This window comes from Apaloderma vittatum, unplaced genomic scaffold, assembly GCF_000703405.1.
Source record: "Apaloderma vittatum isolate BGI_N311 unplaced genomic scaffold, ASM70340v1 scaffold3509, whole genome shotgun sequence".
In the NCBI taxonomy this organism is placed as follows: Eukaryota; Metazoa; Chordata; class Aves; order Trogoniformes; family Trogonidae; genus Apaloderma; species Apaloderma vittatum.
In genome coordinates, this window is record NW_009734468.1 from 41,740 (window position 1) to 60,030 (window position 18,291).

Genomic DNA, 18,291 nt, shown 5'->3' on the forward strand with positions numbered 1-18,291 from the left:
CAGGCAAGAGACATAAAAATGAGACATCAACTTCCCAGCATCATGGAGAAGAGAAATCTCAGGAAGGACCGTTATTTCTTTGCTACGTCAGTGAAACTCCATGGCTGTGAAACACAGGACTTGCAAAACAAGTGCTGTGGTTTGCATTGCACTCCGAAACATACGGCTTAAATAAACAAACCCTGGAATGTGAATGAACTGGCCAATATATGGGATCAGACAGTCACCCCTGGCGCATCCCCGCTGACGTCTGTGGAATTCTGCCAGGGATTAATCTAACCCTGGGTTCCTGAAAAATAAAAGAGCATCTGTCTTTCCCAGGGCAGTAGCTTCCACTGTAGCTAGAAGCACTGTTCCTGGAGGCTTGTTGAGTTCAAACGGGGAGCAGGAAAAAATGTCACTGAGACAGGTGGTGAAATGGCACTGGGCCGGGTGGCTCGTGAAGGCAAAAGCCATTTTTAAAGGGCAGATATTTTTTTATACCCCAGAGGTGCCTATCCTCTCTGAAATGGTTTGTCATCAGTAATAGATTGCTGCAACATTTTTAATTACATGGAAGTGTGGGTTCACTTTGTTTTTTAAAGATGATATCTTAAATTCCAGATTGCCTTTTACAAAATAAGTAAGTGGAAAAAAACCCTAAAAAGCTGCTCAAGATCTTTCCTGAGCTCCTGGAATTCTTTAGGGTGGCTTTGCTGTGACACCCCTGAGTCCACAGATGATGTGTGTTAGTCCCAGACTCCTGGGGCCCTCTGTCCCAACAACTTATCATGGCTGGTCAACAAGGGACAACCTTTTTGCCATGAACCAAAAGTCAGACTCAAACTCCTGTTATTTGGGAAACACATTTATCATCTGCTCCCTTTGCAAGAAAAAAAAAGCGAACAAGCCAAAACTCTTCACACTTTGCTAATGCTACATGTGGTATATATCGGATCCATAATAGGGCATTGCAAAAGTCAGAGCAGAACCATCTACCAAACTGATTCCAGCACAGAGCTTGCAGGGATTTGAGACTGAGTCTATCCCGGATTCATCTCGCTCTTTAAGCACATCTTGTCTTATATTCTGTATTCACCACTATACAGCAATCCGTTGCCCTGAAGAAATCTTAGTGGTCAAGTGTCAGAGCACAAGGCTGAGAGTCAGGCTTGTTTGCAGCTCTTACCAGTTATGCAGCTGATTCACTCCAGCTGTTTGGACATGACACCTCAGCCAAAATTTGCATATCAGGACACACATATACACACACACATATACATATATTTAATCCCACTGCCGTTAGGTATCAAGTTGTGAAACCACAGAGTTGGAGAGCAAATTGTGAGCAAAAAAAAATCACAAAACAAGGATGCAGCTATTTCAAATATACTTGGCTAATGTTTGTCCTGAGACCTTCATCACCATTTGCTTTCTCTGAGCCTGTTGGAGTGTGGCAGTTCCTTGGGATGTTCATGTTGAGAGCATTTCTGGCATTTAGAGTCAGGCTTATCTCACTGAACGTCAGAGGTGTACCTCTGAGTGGACTGTCTAAACTGCCACTGGAGTCAGCAGAGAGAACTGGGCTTTACTGGGGTGTGATTCACCGTATGAATCCCACCACAGAAACCCCTGTTTTCTTCCTTGGTCTGTAATGCAAGGGTAGCTGACTTGCTGAGATATCAATATCCTTGCACAAGATTGGAAAGAGTTGAGATGTATCCCACCATGACCTCATCTTGGCTTAGTCACCTGAAGGTAAGCTTAGCCATCCACACATTTAGACACCCTCCACCAGCAGCAAATTAGCACCTCCCAAGGGTGGTTCAACCCACCCTCAGAGGGGAGACTGAGGTGAATCAGTCTCAGGAGGTTCCCGCTGCTATCACGGGCATGACGAGAAGTCCCTCTGGCTGCTCTACCATGTTCTGAACAATGGCTAAATGGATGTGCTTACACACCAGCAAACAGGTATCTTCTAGAAGATGGATGTTATTCTTCCTGTATTTCATCCTCATTAATGGGGAAAGGTTCACCCAAACACGCTTTTTAATTTCTTGTTTGTAGAGTTGCTGTTCTTATTCTTATTCTTATTCTTATTCTTATTCTTATTCTTATTCTTATTCTTATTCTTATTCTTATTCTTATTCTTATTCTTATTCTTCTAAATTCTTATTTTTATTCTTATTCTTAATTCTTATTCTATTCTTACTATTACTATTGACTCTCAGGAGCACAAAAAATGTATCCCTTAGCACATTTATGTTTGTTAGATGCCAGAAAATGCTTTCAGCTCTGTGTAAGACAAATAAATACAGGTCTGTTCTGGCCAAGCTGATTTTATTCACTTTTGAACTGACAGAGACTTGGGTTTGAGTTACAGCTTTCAGCTGCCTCACTAAAGCAAACATCCAAGCCCTGCACAAAGCTGAAATAAACCACATTTTAAGTAAAAAGTGAGATCTTAGGGATATCTTGTAATGAAGAATTTTCTTTCCTTTTGAATTTACCAGTCACCACACCTTCCAGAATAATTTAACATACCATTTAAGCCAAGCTAAAGTTCAATGACTCTTAGAAAACAAACAAACACACAAACAAACACACCTCCGACAGCAAAATACTGAATAACCTTAACATTGTAAAATTTCTTTTTTAAAATTACATTAACATTCTCTAGAGGCTAGAGACATGGGTATTCTCAAGGTATAAAAAGGGATTTCTGAGTTGATGTATTTTTTATTTTTTTTTAAGAATCACAGCAGTCAGGTTAGAAATTTATCAAAGATTTAAGACAAATAACAGCCAATATGAGGATTTCCCTGACACTGAAGTTCTTGATTTTCATGATTCTTGAAAAGCAGAACTGAAGAACTTTTCATTCTCACACTGGGACTATTTCAGTGGAGAAGACATTTAAGAAATTTTTACTCAGGGGGCACTCATCAGTGTTGTTCAATCAGGGAAAGTGTGCAACAGTCCGTATATCCAGACACAGAAAACAGCTTAGTGGGAGGTTTCACTTTCAAATATTTCACATAGTATAGCAATTATGCAGAGAAACTAATTCTCTCTGCAAAGACTGGGGGTGTTTGAGAGATTTTTAGTGGGGTTGTTTGGTGTTTTTTTTTGTTTTGGCTGATTTTTTTTTGGTTTTGTTTGGTTAGTTGGTTGGTTAGTTGGGTTTTTTTGGTTGTTTTTTTAAGTTATGGAAGCTGCTGGACCTGTCAGCTCCTCAAAAAAATGTCATAAACAAAGACAGATCTCCCAGGATATTTCTAGGACACCCGAATTTCATCTGTCTGGAGTCCCCCTGACAAACCAGCAACTGCTCCCAGGAAAGTGAAACTGAATGCATCTCACCAAATCTTTCACGTGCTGGGACCTGCAATTTAGCTGATAATAACCTCAAATTGAAGACGTAGATTTGTTGGGCATCATCTTAAAATCAGATTGGCTGTGCCAAACCAAACTTGCACTGTGCTAACACACAAAAAGCACTTTGCAAACCCTTATAAACATTTGCCAGGGCGCTTCCTACGCACCAGAAGCAGCCCAGTAAAGCGCACACGTATCTCATGGGAGGTCGCACACGTATTTAGCACTTCGCCACTTACCTGACTCCACGGCTTCTTTAACCATCACAGCACAGTATGGGTTAATCACCTCCCCCTGGGATGGCAGGTAAGGGCCGCTGTCATAGTTGGACAAACCAATACGCAGAAAGGGAGACATGACAAGTCCTGTGTCAAACAAAAGACAGACGATATTTGGGAAGAGTCTAAAAATTCTCTCCGTTTTTAAGCAGTCTCTTATCTCCACCGGACAGGGCTAGGCTGGCCGTTAGTTATCCATCCAGCTGGAGACTCTCAGACTTCCTCCACTGTCTTGCAAGATGATGGACTGACCAAGCGCCGCTTAATGTGCGTGAAGCAGCGTAACTCAGCCCTCGGCTTAACCACGTAGCTGAACTCATCTCAGGGCTGGAAAGACCCACGACAGCAGCTTTGAGTACTAGTGACTTGACGGCAGCTGTCAGGAATGAGAACGACAAGACACGGAAGCCAAATCAGGAGTTTCTTGGCTGGGATAACCTCTGCTGTAGTTGATGTTGAGTCACGCGTTCAAGAACGCGAATGCTATGAGAATAGAAAGGGTTTCAGGAGTACAAGGCTGTTGGAAGCCCACTAGCTGAACGTGAAACTGTGAAATAACTGCGTACTATTTATATATAGCATGGAAATGATTGTGGGCATTCAGCTGCCTGGGTGCTGACCCATATTCGTAAGTGAAGATATAAAGAGAAAAAGCAGCTTGTATGAGCCACACTGTGTAGAGAGTGGCTTAAAAAAAGGGAATAGGATCTCAGGATAATTTTAAGCAGCTGAAAACAGAAACATATAAAAGCAAGATGCCAGGAAACACAACAAAGCCGTTGGGTTGGTCTTCTCTGTAGGCACTTTCAGAGCTTCCAGAGAAGAGATATAGTGAAAATAGAAATTATTATCTGCTGTAGCTGGTCTCCATCGTTGTGCCACCTGTGCCCAAGGACTGGAATTTAACTTTTGTGGTAACTCCTGAGCTTGACTTCCTGACTCCCCTTCTAGTCAAGAGGGTGCAAGAAGCATTTTCAACGGCTGCAGATGCCTATGTCTTGGACCACCAAAGGTAAAATCCTGTCACCAGTTGTTACCTATCAAATATGCTGACAACAATATATTGTTCAAATACAACAGCAAAAAGTTGAATGACTTGTGGCTCAGTACGCAGCCTAAGTGTCTTCTCCTTATTACACTTAAAATGCTCCATCCCAAGGGCAGCTTCTCCAGCCGCACACAGAAGTTTCATGTTCTTTGCTGGCAATGACATTTTCTTACCTGTATTTAGTATTTTCCTGATAGACAAGTTCAGTCTCTGGCCAAAGGGTCTTCTTTTTTCATCACAGCTGTGGACAACATGGAAAGGAATTTCTCAGCTGAAAGAATGAGGATAGCTGCTCCTCTGGCTGGGCTGACTTTAAAAGTTGGGCTCTCTGTTCAAGGAGACAGGAGGCAAGACCATGAAGAAGAGGGGAAAACTTGAGAAATCAAGTTGTAATCCTCTGCTCGAGTGTCTTCTCTCTTACCTGTGGAGCAATGTGTTTCCATCAGCCCCCTGTACAGAAGTCTGGGGTGACTATAAATCTCAGAATAACTTTCTGTTAGTGCGTGACCAGGTCGCAGCAGGTTGTTGTTTTGCTAATGCCCTGGGTCTGGTGAGATCTTCTCCTTCTTCCTGTTTTATAAAATGAAGATAAACAGCTACAGTTAGCACTGGGAATGTAACAGCAACTGTTATAGCTTGAATATTCACAAGTACTGAGCCTTCACACTGCAACAGTTTCTGACACTTTGGCAAGGAGATGGCCCATGCAGCCAACTGCAGCTCTTCTCTGACGGAGATTTGGGCAGGGGGGGATTCCCTGGAGGTTCCTCTAAAGTTGTAACCCCACTTAAGGCCAATCTACACAATGGAAAGCATAGGAAGAGCCTCCTTCCCTTTGGAGCTGCTAGGTAGGTTAGCTAACAACCTGAATCAGTTTTCAGGAAAATAGCATATATTTGTAAACCCATTTGAATACTGCACTTAGAAGAAAACCATCAGGTTTCTAGAGATAACAGGATAGGGCAGAAGGAGAGAGAAAACCACTTGGGACTCATGTCTACTACATATCCATAGGAACACACAGATCACGGGCCCCCAGCATCTATCAGACCTCCTCTGAAGACTGTACAAGGACCTCTGCATGTAACATTGCCCTCAGTTGGGAAAACATCAATGCTTTTGCAATTTTACTTCTGTAAAATTCATAGTGGAAAAGGGAAAGTACCACCTGCGCCTGAATGCAGGACGTTAGGATGATCCTGTTCTCCTCTGGATGAGGGCAGCATCTCTCTGAAGGGTGTTTCAGAAACACATTAGCTAAGTGCCTGATGAACTTACTCTGGAAACGCATTTGCATTTGATATTCAAGCCCAGGCAGCTCTGTAAGGAGGGGCATTTACTGCACAATACTACAGTGAACAGTTTACGAGTGGTTCTTGGCACAAAAAGGCTAAAATTTCTCCCTGGATTGAAAGAAGTGGAGAAATCTGATCAAATTAAGTAGGAAAAAATATCTTTAAGAGGAAGAAATACATGTATATACTCTGATCCAATTATTTAACCATTTTCCTTGTTTCAAAAAATAAGAAGGCTGCTTAGTTTAAAGACAAAAGCAAAAACAAATCAAAGGGTGCCTGGCAACAGAAGGAAAATCCAAGCTGCTGTATGTTCTCTCTGTGCAATGCAGCATCAATGTGGAAATTTAACAAGAGCTGAAGACAACAGCCAACAGTCAAAACATCTGCATCATGGCTCTTTGTGTGAACAGATATATTCTCTTGGCCTCTGCCATACTCTACAAATGCTTCTGGTGACTGCTGGGCAAGAGGAGGTTATGTATCCTCTTTCAGATCTTCCAGAGATCTTCCAGATCTCTGATTTCTACACTCTTGGCTTTAAGAACCTACTGTTCCATGGATGGGAGCAGGAGGAATTGCAGGGAGGGTTGTAAGTGATCCTTTACCAGAACTTTCAAAACTTACCTTTAAAAACTCCGGACGCTAGCCAGAATTACTAGTCAAAATGTTATGCATCTAAGAACATGAGTATTGCTAAAGGAAGCCAAAGGTTTTTTGATGACTGCTCAGCAATAAAGTGTAGCAACACTGTTGGCTCAAGCAATAACGGAACAAAACTAAAGCTAAAAGCTTGAGCCTGGAATTAATCACATTTTGGTGAAATCAATGCAGTTAACAATACAGTTAAAACTGTGAAAGCATCTTATCACTCACCCACATCACTGCTTCAAAAGTTGGATGTGCTACAAGATACCTGTTCGGATCTGTGGATCTGCTCCCTAAACAATGACATTTAAAATATTTCTTAGTCTTAAATGCTGGACACCCCTTCCCTCCAGTGCAATACTTCATTTTGGCTCTGTGCAATTAAACACTTCATGAACAGGTTTCCCAGAGAGGTTGTGGAGTTTTGGTCTTTGCAAATACTCAAAAGCCACCTGGACATGGTCCTGTGCAACTGGCTCCAGGTGGTCCTGCCTGAGCAAGAGAGTTAGAGAAGATCTCCAGAGGTCCCTTTCAAGCTCAACCAGCCTGTGATTCTGTGAAAACATGGCTGGGACAGATCTCACCTAATCCTAGATGTCCACAAAATCCGTGTTTCCATGTGAGGCAGTTATCCAGGCTCCTGAGAGAGGAACAAACAGAAACTGACACCACGAGATCAGGAGATGAACCCATTTTAGTTGCCCCTGTTAATATATAATGAACCTGTTTCTCTCTGAGAGAAAAGGGGAATGCCTGGGGATGATCTATTCACACGGAACATCCTCACTGTAGAGATCTGGGTTTTATCAGGTTCCTCAAGCCATTCGGTTTCAAAAAATCCCCTGCATTGTATCAGATCTTCACAGAATCATAGAATTGTCAGAGTTGGAAGGGACCTCCAAGTGGGTTTTGGATGCATCCAAGTGGGTTTTGAAAGCCTCCAGAGAAGGAGACTCCACAACCTCCCTGGGCAGTGTGTTCCAGTGCTTTGTCATCCTCACAGTAAAGAAGTTTTTCCTCACGTTTGGATGGAACATCCTGTGTTCCAGCTTGTGCCCATTGCCCCTTGTCCTGTCACTAGTCACCACTAGAAAGAATCTGCCTCCATACTCCCTACATCCACCCTTTAGATATTTATAAACATTGATAAGGTCTCCTCTAAGTGTTCTCCATGCTGAATAGTCCTTGGTCTCTCAACCTTTCCTCCTAAGACAGATGCTCCAGTCCCTCAGTCATCTTCATTGCTCTCCGCTGGACTCTCTCCAGCAGTTCCCTGTCTCTTTTGAACTGGGAAGCCCAGAACTGGACACCGTGCTCCAGCTGTGACATCATCAGGGCAGAATAGAGGGGGAGGATGACCTCCACTGACCTGTTGGCCACACTCTCTAAATTAATGCAGCCCAGGATGCCACAAGCCCCTTGGTGAATCCATGTCAACCACTCCCAATAACTTTCTTCCAAGTGTTTAAAGACAACATCTAGAATGATTTACTCCATCATCTTTCCAGGGACAGAGATGAGACTAACTGGTCTGTAGTTTCTTGGGGCATCCTTCTCATCCTTTCTGAAGACTGGAGTGACAATGCCTTTCCTCCAGTCCTCAGGCACCTCTCCTGTTCTCCATGACATTTAAAAAATGATTGGGAATGCCTAGCAATAACATCTGTGAGCTCTCAGGACTCTTGGGTCTGTCTTCTCGGGGTCCATGTATTTATGGGTGTCCAGTTTGGCTCAATGGTCTCTAACCTGGTCTTTCTCTACCAAGGGAAAATCATCCTCTTTCTAGGCATTTTCTCTTACCTCTAGAGTCCAGGATTCATGAGAGCCAGCTTTAGCAGTGAAGACTGAAGCAAAGAAGGCATTCAAAAACTCTGCCTTCTCTGTGTCTTTCACCACCAGGGCACTCATCTCATTCATCAATGAGCCCACATTTTCCCTAATCTTCTTTTTTTCTGTTGATATACTGAAAAAAACCACCTTCTGGTTGTCTTTGACATCCCTTGCCAGATTTAATTCCAGATGGGCCTTAATTTTCCTCTTTGCATCCCTGCATTCTCTGACATTCCTGTATTCCTCACAAGTGGCCAGTCTTGTTTTCCACATTCTGTAAATTTCCTTCTTCCATCTGAGTTTTTCCAGAAGACCTTTACCCATCCATGCAGGTCTTCTGCCTCATTTCATACTCGTAGGGATACACTGATCTTGAGTTTGTAGGAAGTGTTTGAATATTGACCAGCTCTCATGAACACCCCTAACTTCTAGAGCCTTAACCCATGGTATTCCACCAAGTAGATCTTCGAAGAGGCTAAACTAAGCTCTTCTGAAGTCCAGGGTTGTAATCCTACGTATTTCTTTAATTCTTCCATGCAGGATGCGGAACTCCACCATCTCATGGTCACTGCAGACAAGGTTGTCCCCAACTTTCACATCCCCAACAAGTCCTTCTTTGTTAATAGAAAATCCAGCACCTCTCCTTGTAGGCTCCTTCACCACTTGTGTCGGAAAGTTATTCACAATGCTCTGCACAAATCTACTGCACTGAGTGTGTCTACCTGTGTTGCCTTGCCAGCAAATATTATGGTTGCTGAAGTCCCCCATGAGGACAAGGGCCTGTGATCTTATGCTGGGACTTCACATAAACCATTCTATTGAATGAGATATTCTGCAGCCACCATCAAACAGGCAAGAATTTTCTACTCAGCTGCAAAGCACGTAGATTTGGCATGTCTAGTTTTAACAGTAGCAAATCAACAGCTGCCCATATAAACCTTGCAAGGTGTAACTAAAAGCTAGCTAAAAACAGAGTTTGCTGTTGTACCAGTCTTGTGTGAGTGCTCTGCCCTGGGGTGAATTTCTTCACCCTGTCCAATAAATCAGACAGATAACTGGCTTCCTGTTTCTTTCTCACTGTCTTTCCCGAAACCACCTTGGCTTTCGCCCAAACATCTGTTTTCCAGGTCATATCTCCAGCATTTGCCTCTACAGGACTGCTGCTTGGCTCACACTGACTGCCACAAACAATCCAGGAACAACACAACTCAGCTCCAGCAAAGGCTCACTGCAATAGCAGCAGTTTAATTTAACACTAGAAACATCTGCAATGGATATGGAGATTTTCTGCTTAATTTCCCAGCGGAAAGGATACTATAAGATATCTGAAAACTAAGGTTGAAATGTGTCTTTCTATAAAGGGCCACCTGCAACCTCTCCTCCAATAAAACACTAAATAGAGTATAATTGGAGTTCAGCAATACTGTACCCTGCTTTGATGGCACAGGGGAGAATTTTGCCCACTCCGGAGAATAACGTGACATATGGAAATCACTCCCAGATGATATTAGGAAGAAAAAACTCCTAAATATCCTTAATCAATTGTGGTTAAGGAGAAAGGAAAAAACAGCTCCTGCTCTTAGTCAGCAGAAGAACTGAGTTGAGGACAGCTGCCTTGGGTGGGATTTATGTTTTTGTGTTTCACTGGGTGAAAACGGATGCATGATGCAGGTCAGATGGTAAATTACTGAATGAGGGCAAACTGAGAGAGGAGGGGACATGTTTCTGGATTTAAGATGCTGCTTTCCTAATGTCATCAAACTCTCATTTTCTTGAGGTCAAGAGGGAGTTTTTCCAGCCGTCTCCCCTTTTTTTTTTAGGCAAAATGAGTTTATAATCTGAGGATTGGCATCATCAAAAAGGAGAGGAACCTAGAGTCATAGTGGAAGGGTATGAACTTTCCTTCACCCCCTGGAAGGCATCTCACAGCCAAAAAGGCAGGTCCTGATCCTGCAAAGATCTGTTTATACAGCTGGTGGAGACCTGCACACGAGCATAACTCAGCACACCCCAGCGTCTTCCTGCAGATTTCAAGAGTAATCCTGAACAGCAGCAGTGATGGCTGGAGTCCCTGTCTCTGCCCCCTGACTCCTCAGATCCTACAGACCCTACAGTAAGGAACAAGGATCTAAATAACTCCCTTGAATGGCTTCCACTTTGGGTGCCCATATCACCTGTTACTTCAATAGAGATTGAACCAGATGGTTCGTAAAGGAGGAAATCCAAAGCTTCTCTGCGTGCCACCCAACATTTCTCACACTTTCGTTTTACAAGGATGTGGATCAGAGAAGGAGGAGGAAAAGGAAGGGAATTTGCACAGCTATTTAATTTTCCCTTTCTCCGTAGTCAGCCACCCCATCTGCAGCATCTCAGAGAGACAGTGGAGGGAGAAGGCAAGGAAAGGCAAGAGTAGCAGTTTCTCATGAGGCTGGTAAAATACCAGGTTCCGTGCAAATAAAGAGCATCCCAAAAACTTTGTGGAACAACTTTGTTGCAAAACATAGGTATTGCTCTCCATGCAAAACCTTCCCCATAAAATCACAGAACATTTTTGGCTGGAAGAGACCTTCGGGATCAAGTCCAAAACTTGCAAACACAGAGGACTCAGGCAAAGCATTTCTTCTGCCGCGTGGAAATGATGCTTGCAGACTTTTGTGGAGCCAACTGCAAGCACAGGAAAGGAAATCTCTGGGACAGGTGCATTTAAAGCAAGTTGCATGTATCATTAACAGGACCTGGTCTCCTATATATAGCCTACAAACACAGCTGTTTGGACTGTGCTTGTACACGTGGTTTCCTCCTGTAAAAGGCAAGACTGGAACCTCAAGTCTATTTGCAGATTTTATACATGATTTAGCAATAGCGAAGTTAATGCAGGTGAGCAGGTTTACAGCTGTGAAAGGGTTAGTATTCATCTCACTGTGGAAGTGTAGAATATTGCTGCTGAGAATGCTGGTAGTCATTGCACCTCAATGGTCAAGTGTTCATTGAACTCTAGTATGGGATCTATAATCATTGTAGCAGACATTTATATCCTGGGTCTTAAAACCATGGAACTTGTGCGTTGCTATCCTTAGATCTCCACATAACAATTGCTTTAATCTGAATTAAAGGTCCAAATACATGATTCACCTCTCCACCTCATCTCGTGGTTCAGGTTCCCAACTTATTCCAGCACAATTCGGTGTCTGTGTAAGATATGGGATCAGGTAACCGATTTCTCTAAAAGCAACCCTTCTTCTCTTTACTTAATGAGTGAATCTGCAGCTGCATCCATTCCATGATCTGACTGACCTGGCACGGATGCAGTGGCCTGTGCTAAGCAGGAATGATAAAAAAAAGGGGGATGGTATGCAGAAACTGCATTTTGCTTGGGATAAAGAGGCTGGGAAATTGTGGCCTCGCTGCTGGCGAAGAGATTAAGGGTGGATTCACATGAATATATGCAGGCAACTGCAGCACACATACAGGCTATCGCCTTCACTCCCATCATGCCCAGTAAAGAGATATAAGTATTCATAGGGGTGTATCACCTCATCCTAAAGACGACATTTGAAATAGGTCAAGCCAATCCCATCTTGGAATTGCTGTTTCACCATTAGGATTGCATTTACCCAGAAGATGGCCCCACCACTGATGTTCTGATGTCCAGTGAAAAGGACACAGATTGTAGGGTTTGACCCAGGAGCAGAGGAACTCATGTCTGACAGGTACAATGGCTTGAAAAGATGATGAAATACGCCTGGATGGAGACCCTATGCACACTGCCTGGCCAGAGCCCAAACTATCTGCTCTGAAAGTCACTCTAGAAATGGAAGGAGAGTCCATTACCCAGGAACATTCCTCAGAACTTCTTAATTTGCTCATAGTGAAGGAGCCAAAGTTTTTACATCAAAAGGAGAATCTTTTTCAGATATGCCTTTTCCAGTAGAAAACATGAATTTATCTACCTCTAGAGAGGCACTACTTTCAAAGACAAGACTCTTGTTAATTCTGCAAACTGGAGAAAAAACAGAGTGGACTCCCCAAATCTTTATTGGGAATAAACACCTCCAGGTCCTGTCCTTGCAGCTAGGTCATAATTCATTTTTTCCTCCTATTTAATGGATGTTTGTCATGTGTGGTCCTGAAACAAAGCAAATTTCCACCCTTACCTGTCCCGTTGGAAAGATACCCAACACTTCATTTTACTGCCCTTTGTGAGTCTTTTCTTTGTTGTGTATTTTCGGGAGCCCACATTATTATAAACAACACTTTTGCTTTCTTATTTTCCTGGAGACCGTCTCGTTAATTTAATTTCTTGTATCACTCCATTTCTGCAACACTTGGGCCACACAAACTCAAAAGAAATGTTTTCAAAATAATTATCCCCATTGTGCTTATTTATAGGTTTTAATACTAGCTTCTCTTCTCAGGTTTTAGTTGTCTTCTAACAAGCACAGGACAAACTTGAAGCGACAGCGCCTGATTTTCAAACACTGTATGAAAATGTTTTCAAAGAGCTTTTCAGTGTAATGAGGGAAATAAAAATATCTTGAACTGAGATGTAGATACAATATCTCCTTTCCGTTAGCCTCTTGTTCGTTAGCCCAGCAGTTCCTGTATTTCTGTGAGATTTTCACATTTGTTCACAGACTTTTTTTTGTTTTGTTGTTGGCTTTCTCTTTTTTTTAAATGACACAGGTGGAGTTTGCTTCAAATACTTCACCACCTTGTATCCGGATGGTCGTTAAGGCACTGAACTTCCTGCTAGTGCCAGCATCTGCACTTCATTTTTACTTTCTTTTCCACAAAAAAAAAGAAAAAGTGCCAAGGAGAGAGGCAGGATCATAATGGGACATAAGAGCATCCTTCATTCTGCAGGCATAATTTCATGCCTATGGTTAACCTCCTTTAGCAGTAGAGGTATTTCATGTCTTTAATTAATGTGGAAATCTGCTAAAGGTACTTGGACCCAGAATCATGTAAATGTTGGGCTGGAAAAGAACATTTTGCTCATCTCTTGGCCTCCTGGAAGACCATGTCTACACCACCCTTGGTATATCTGTCTAGCCATCTGTCAGGTACATAACTTTTTGTGTATCTGGTATTACCACAAACTCCTCAAAAACGTGGAAGAATTTGTCGTAAAGGAGCTTAAGACTGTAACTGGAGTCCACACTGGGCCTCTGCACCTTAGTTCTATGTGACACAAAGGTCTTGGAAGATCTGTTTTAGGGAACTAATTTTGATCTAGGATTGTCGTGTGTTTCTCTGGAACTTGCACTATTTTTTAAAAATCAGTGCTTTCTCTCCATTCTTCTGCAGCACTGGTCATTTCCTATCAGGCTCAGCACACAGAAACTGCAAAAAGATGCCTGATTGCCAGATAATTTCATTTTAGGCAATTTTAGGCACACAACAGCATGAGCTCAACTCTGGTCCACAACCTTAATCTGCCTTTTCCTTGCCCTGCAGTCCTCCCAGTAAGACTGCAAGAGCTTCTACCCCTGTGAGCACCTAGCCCAGCTCATACTCTACAATGAAGACCAGCACAGGTATTTCAGATAATTCAGCCCTCTCCACATCCTTGCAGCTTCGTGTTTATCCTGCTATATACCTTAAAACCAGAAATACTTCCTTTGCACAGCAGAAGCTGGCAGAACTGCAGTTTCTGCCTTCATTCTCTTCTTCATTAGCCTTTGCTGCCATGGCTTCACCAAAATGACCCTCAATGAGGCTGTGTTTTTTTGTTTCTTTCTGTCAATCTCAGGGTTCCCTTCTGCAGATGCCATACCTGTGCCCTCTCCTTAAATAAACTCTGACATATCATTCCCTCTTCCTCAGTCAGACAAGAGCTCAATTTAAAACTGCAATTCTATTTAAATAAGGAAGCTTCTGTCTCCAGCTAGGCTGAAATCCCTCTTCCTACTTATTACTTGTTTCCTGTTCTCAGCATCCAAGCCTCAGGTGGGTTCCGGAGAGACTGTCCCTCTCTGTCTCTTCATATCTTCCCACTCCATGGAGCATTTAGCTCACACGAACTCTCTGAGAGGTCATTTGCCCACAAGTTTCTTTCTGTGTTTCTGTCCTTAGTAATCGCCCTGACGGGGTGGATGTAGGACATACAGTGGGTGGAAGAATGAAACACAAAACACAGAAAAAATTCATTTCAGTTCTAAGTGCTAAGAATAAGGTTTGGGGGATTTTTTGTTGTTGTTTTGGCTTGATTTTTTTTTTCCACACCACCTTCTGTCTTGTTAAGCAAATTTTCATGTGTTTGTCTTCACATTGTGTGAAGAGTTAAGTCGTGATCATGCAGACGATATCTGCCTTCCTTCTCCCCTAAACTCACACTGTTTTCCCTACTAGCTAGCCCTGGCTCTTGCTGTCCCCTGAGCTCAGGAGGCAGCACAGAGCCTCGCAAAAAGCAAAGGAATGTTGAGTCCATCCTTCACTAGCTACCTGAGGATTACTGTGGGTCACAGTCCTCAGGAACCAGGCAGGGTTCACCCACATGCAGAGCACCAGGAAGATGTGTTGACCTCTTTGCACACAGCACTGGCCAGAGAAAAGCTCAGCTACACACTCAGATACCCAGGTGCAATAGTGCAGGTAGACCTGGTGCCCTCACAGAACCCCAAACAAGGACTAGCTCAAAAGCTCTGTCACCTCTTTACGATGGTATGAGTTACAGCCACAGCAGCATTTGCAAGTAAGTGATTATTTTAGATAAATAAGGTCCCTTTTACTATGATCTGAAAAGGATTGATCAAAGAAATCAAGGCGATGCCTTGCTCTAAAGATGATAAATGTTGTAACCAGTTACCACCCCTTCCTCACCACTCCCAAAAGGAAGAAAGTCCATTTTTTAGAAGTGATAACGCAGCTGCTGTCTAAAATAGAACTGCAGAGACAAATGGGCTGTGCAAACGAAAGCTGTACCATGAAGACACATATTGGTGGCTACTAGGACTTCAGCAAGCACATCTGGCATTCACTGGAAGGATTGAATTCAGTGGCTAACATCAGTACTGCAGTCCAAAACTCATTCACTTAACACCACACCCTCCTTGTCTATGATACCACTGTCCTCTGCTCGCTCCTCAGCCACCACCATGGCCTCCCTTTGTGTGATGAGCAAGAGAAGTCCATGAGCACATGGGGCTGTAGCTGGTGATGTTTCTATTACCAGAATCCTCAGCCCACAAGGGACCACAGTCCCCAGAAACCAATCGATGGCAACTTCTCCCACAGATATACAGGTCTATCTACTGATTTTGACACACTTGATGTCCCCTTCCCTCCTCCCTTTGCCCAAACAAACTAATATATAGCTGGGAATCCTGACACCTAACTTCAGAAATTCACTCTACTACTTTCTCCGTACACATCTGCATATGGACTATTCACCCCAGGCTCCCTTCATAAATGTCAGAAAGAAAGAAACCTGCTGGGGTTTCAACTTCTATTATTTGTACATAGCTGACTAAAATGGGTCAAATGCCTGGTGACCTCGAATGTCTCTTTCTCCCCACAGCCGACAGAGACCAGGCAGGTTGTTCAGGTGGAGATGTCTGTCTAACACATTTCTGAGAAAAAAGAGGATAGCTCCCAGTCGTGGCGTCTCACCTTAGCCAGCAGCTGAGAACATTCAAAGATCAGCTTGTGAGTCTTTTTCTGCATTGAGGCCCAAATGAGTTACTGCAGAGGGGGATGAATAAGCGGAGGATATGATGATGGTCTACAGCTTTGCCTAAGTACAACCGATTCTGAACCAAAACTCACTGAAACCTTTATTTTATTTTCTATGGGGTCTGATTCTGGTGTATAAATAAGACAGAAGAACAATGCTAATAACTAGGAACTGGAAAAAGTTATATAACACATATAACTGAATTTTCTAGTGCGGATATTTGGTAAAAGCACCATCCTTTCAAATTTCAGTAGAAAAGACATTGCAGAGAACCATGCTGCTTTGACAGCGGCGGGGGAAAAGGAGAAACAGAGTTGTTTTCAAAACACCTCCTCTACCTTATTTGCTCACATCTTTTAATAACAACGTCTGTGGTTGTCCCCACAAAGACCTTCCCCTTTTACAAGGTGAGCAAGAGGAGAGGGGAGCAGAAAATGGAAGCTGAAGGATGCATGTTCTTTACTATTTCACCAATGTTATACATCAAAATGTAAAGAGCAAGTATTACTGAAAGGGTGGGAGGGGAAACCCAGGCTAAATTCAGCTCTCGACACGTGCACAGTCCTTCAAGACAAATAGCAGTGACTCCCACATCAGCGTTTGTCTCTCTGGTTTCCGTGGATAAGTAGGGTATGACCTTGCCTAAATCCCATTCACAAGCCAGAACAAATCCCTATAAGCCTCAGCTGTTCTTTCTGTTCTCAACATATCAGACCCAAAATGTCTCCTCTTTTGCTCAGACTGATTCTTCCCCCGCTGCAGCTATTCCTGACTTGTACTGACGATTTACATCAGAAGAGAAGCAAGCTCACTAGCACATAGACACAAAATCAAACTACCACATCCAAAACCTCCTCAGAAGAAAAAGTTTGGTCACAGCTGAAAAATCAGTCATATGAGAGTTTAGTTTTGAAACAAAAGAGAAGTAAATTTTCTGCTCCCAGTGTGCTAGAGGATGTCTAGAGCAAAGCTCATAGGGATTTATGGTTGCTAGATGGCCCCAAAGCTTGACATCTTCATTAATGTGACAGATGTCCTGCTGCTGGCTATGGTGTCCAAAGAGTATTCTTGTAGATTGTTACCTGCTACATACAAAATCATGGCATCATTAAAAGACCAAGCTGAATTAGTACATTTTTTGTGCCAAGGCAAAGCGGCAACGAGCCTGTAGATTTCAGGAAAGTTACTCCAGCCCTGCACGTGAGTGTTTGCAAATAACCCTGCTGCCCTAGCATTTCTCTCTGTTTCAGTTGGGTTTTTTTGTTTGTTTTGTTTCTTAGTTAAAAAATAAAGGCCACATATCTGTGCAATTTATTTAGGTTACATGTTAATTTTGGCCTTTCAGGCAGAGACATTTAGTCCAATGTTACATGTTTGATCCCAAGGACAGAACTGGGTCCAAAGTATTGAGTCAGGGACCAAGTATACACCCATCACGCTCAAGAAGGACTTTACTGTCAGTCCAAAGTTATGAGTACATTTGTTAAAGGGGTTCTCCAGCAAAAAGAACCCCACAGAATAACTTCACAAAACGAGTCAGCCAGAGTCCTAGAGCCAGCCTGATTTGAAAATACATCCTCTTTCACCCTTGATCCCCGCATCTGCGAGATGAGCTACATTAAATCCCCACTCTCAGCAAATGTGTGCATTTAGTGGTGTGACAGCCCTTCTGCTTATTGGGATGGACTGGGTTTACTTGCTGTTTCAGAAAATGTGTGGTGCAATGATGTGTGAGGTTGGAATTGCACTTCCTGGCCTGGGCTGGTGGCTGCTCTGCAAGGAAATATCCAAGTATGATGAGAGAAAAGGAATCTCTGCTTAACTTAGCTATTTCCTGCTATACTGTTACTGGATCTTTCAAATGTCTAATACTCATCAAAGCAAGAAACAGAGGAGACCAGAGAAATCAATCCCCTCATATATGACTCTTTAGGGGTGTGATTTAGTCTGCAACACTTGGCCCAGATATAGCAGTGAGGAGCAGGTCCATGCCGGTGACCAGGGAGAGCCATTTCTTCTCCCCTTCTCTGCTGAGGTCCAAAACTTGCTATGTGCAGTGCACAAGGGTAATTCACTAGGCTTATTATTCCCTTCTGGCTGCACCCCTTCCTGAAGGCAATTGCATATGTCACAGAATCACAGAGAATCACAGAATGTCAG

General features: G+C 43.0%; 1 protein-coding gene across 1 annotated transcript in view; it reads right to left on the minus strand.

Annotated features, from left to right (window-relative positions):
* Positions 1-4,966, minus strand: part of PRKCQ (protein kinase C, theta) — a 42,774-nt gene extending 37,808 nt beyond the window's left edge. Inside the window, exons 1-2 of the mRNA XM_009876268.1 lie at positions 4,857-4,966; positions 3,597-3,722 (exon numbers count right to left, since the gene is read on the minus strand). Coding sequence (XP_009874570.1) covers positions 3,597-3,714 — 118 coding nt within the window. The 5' untranslated portion in view covers positions 3,715-3,722; positions 4,857-4,966. The remainder of the gene's footprint in view (positions 1-3,596; positions 3,723-4,856) is intronic.
* Positions 4,967-18,291: the final 13,325 nt, after the last annotated feature.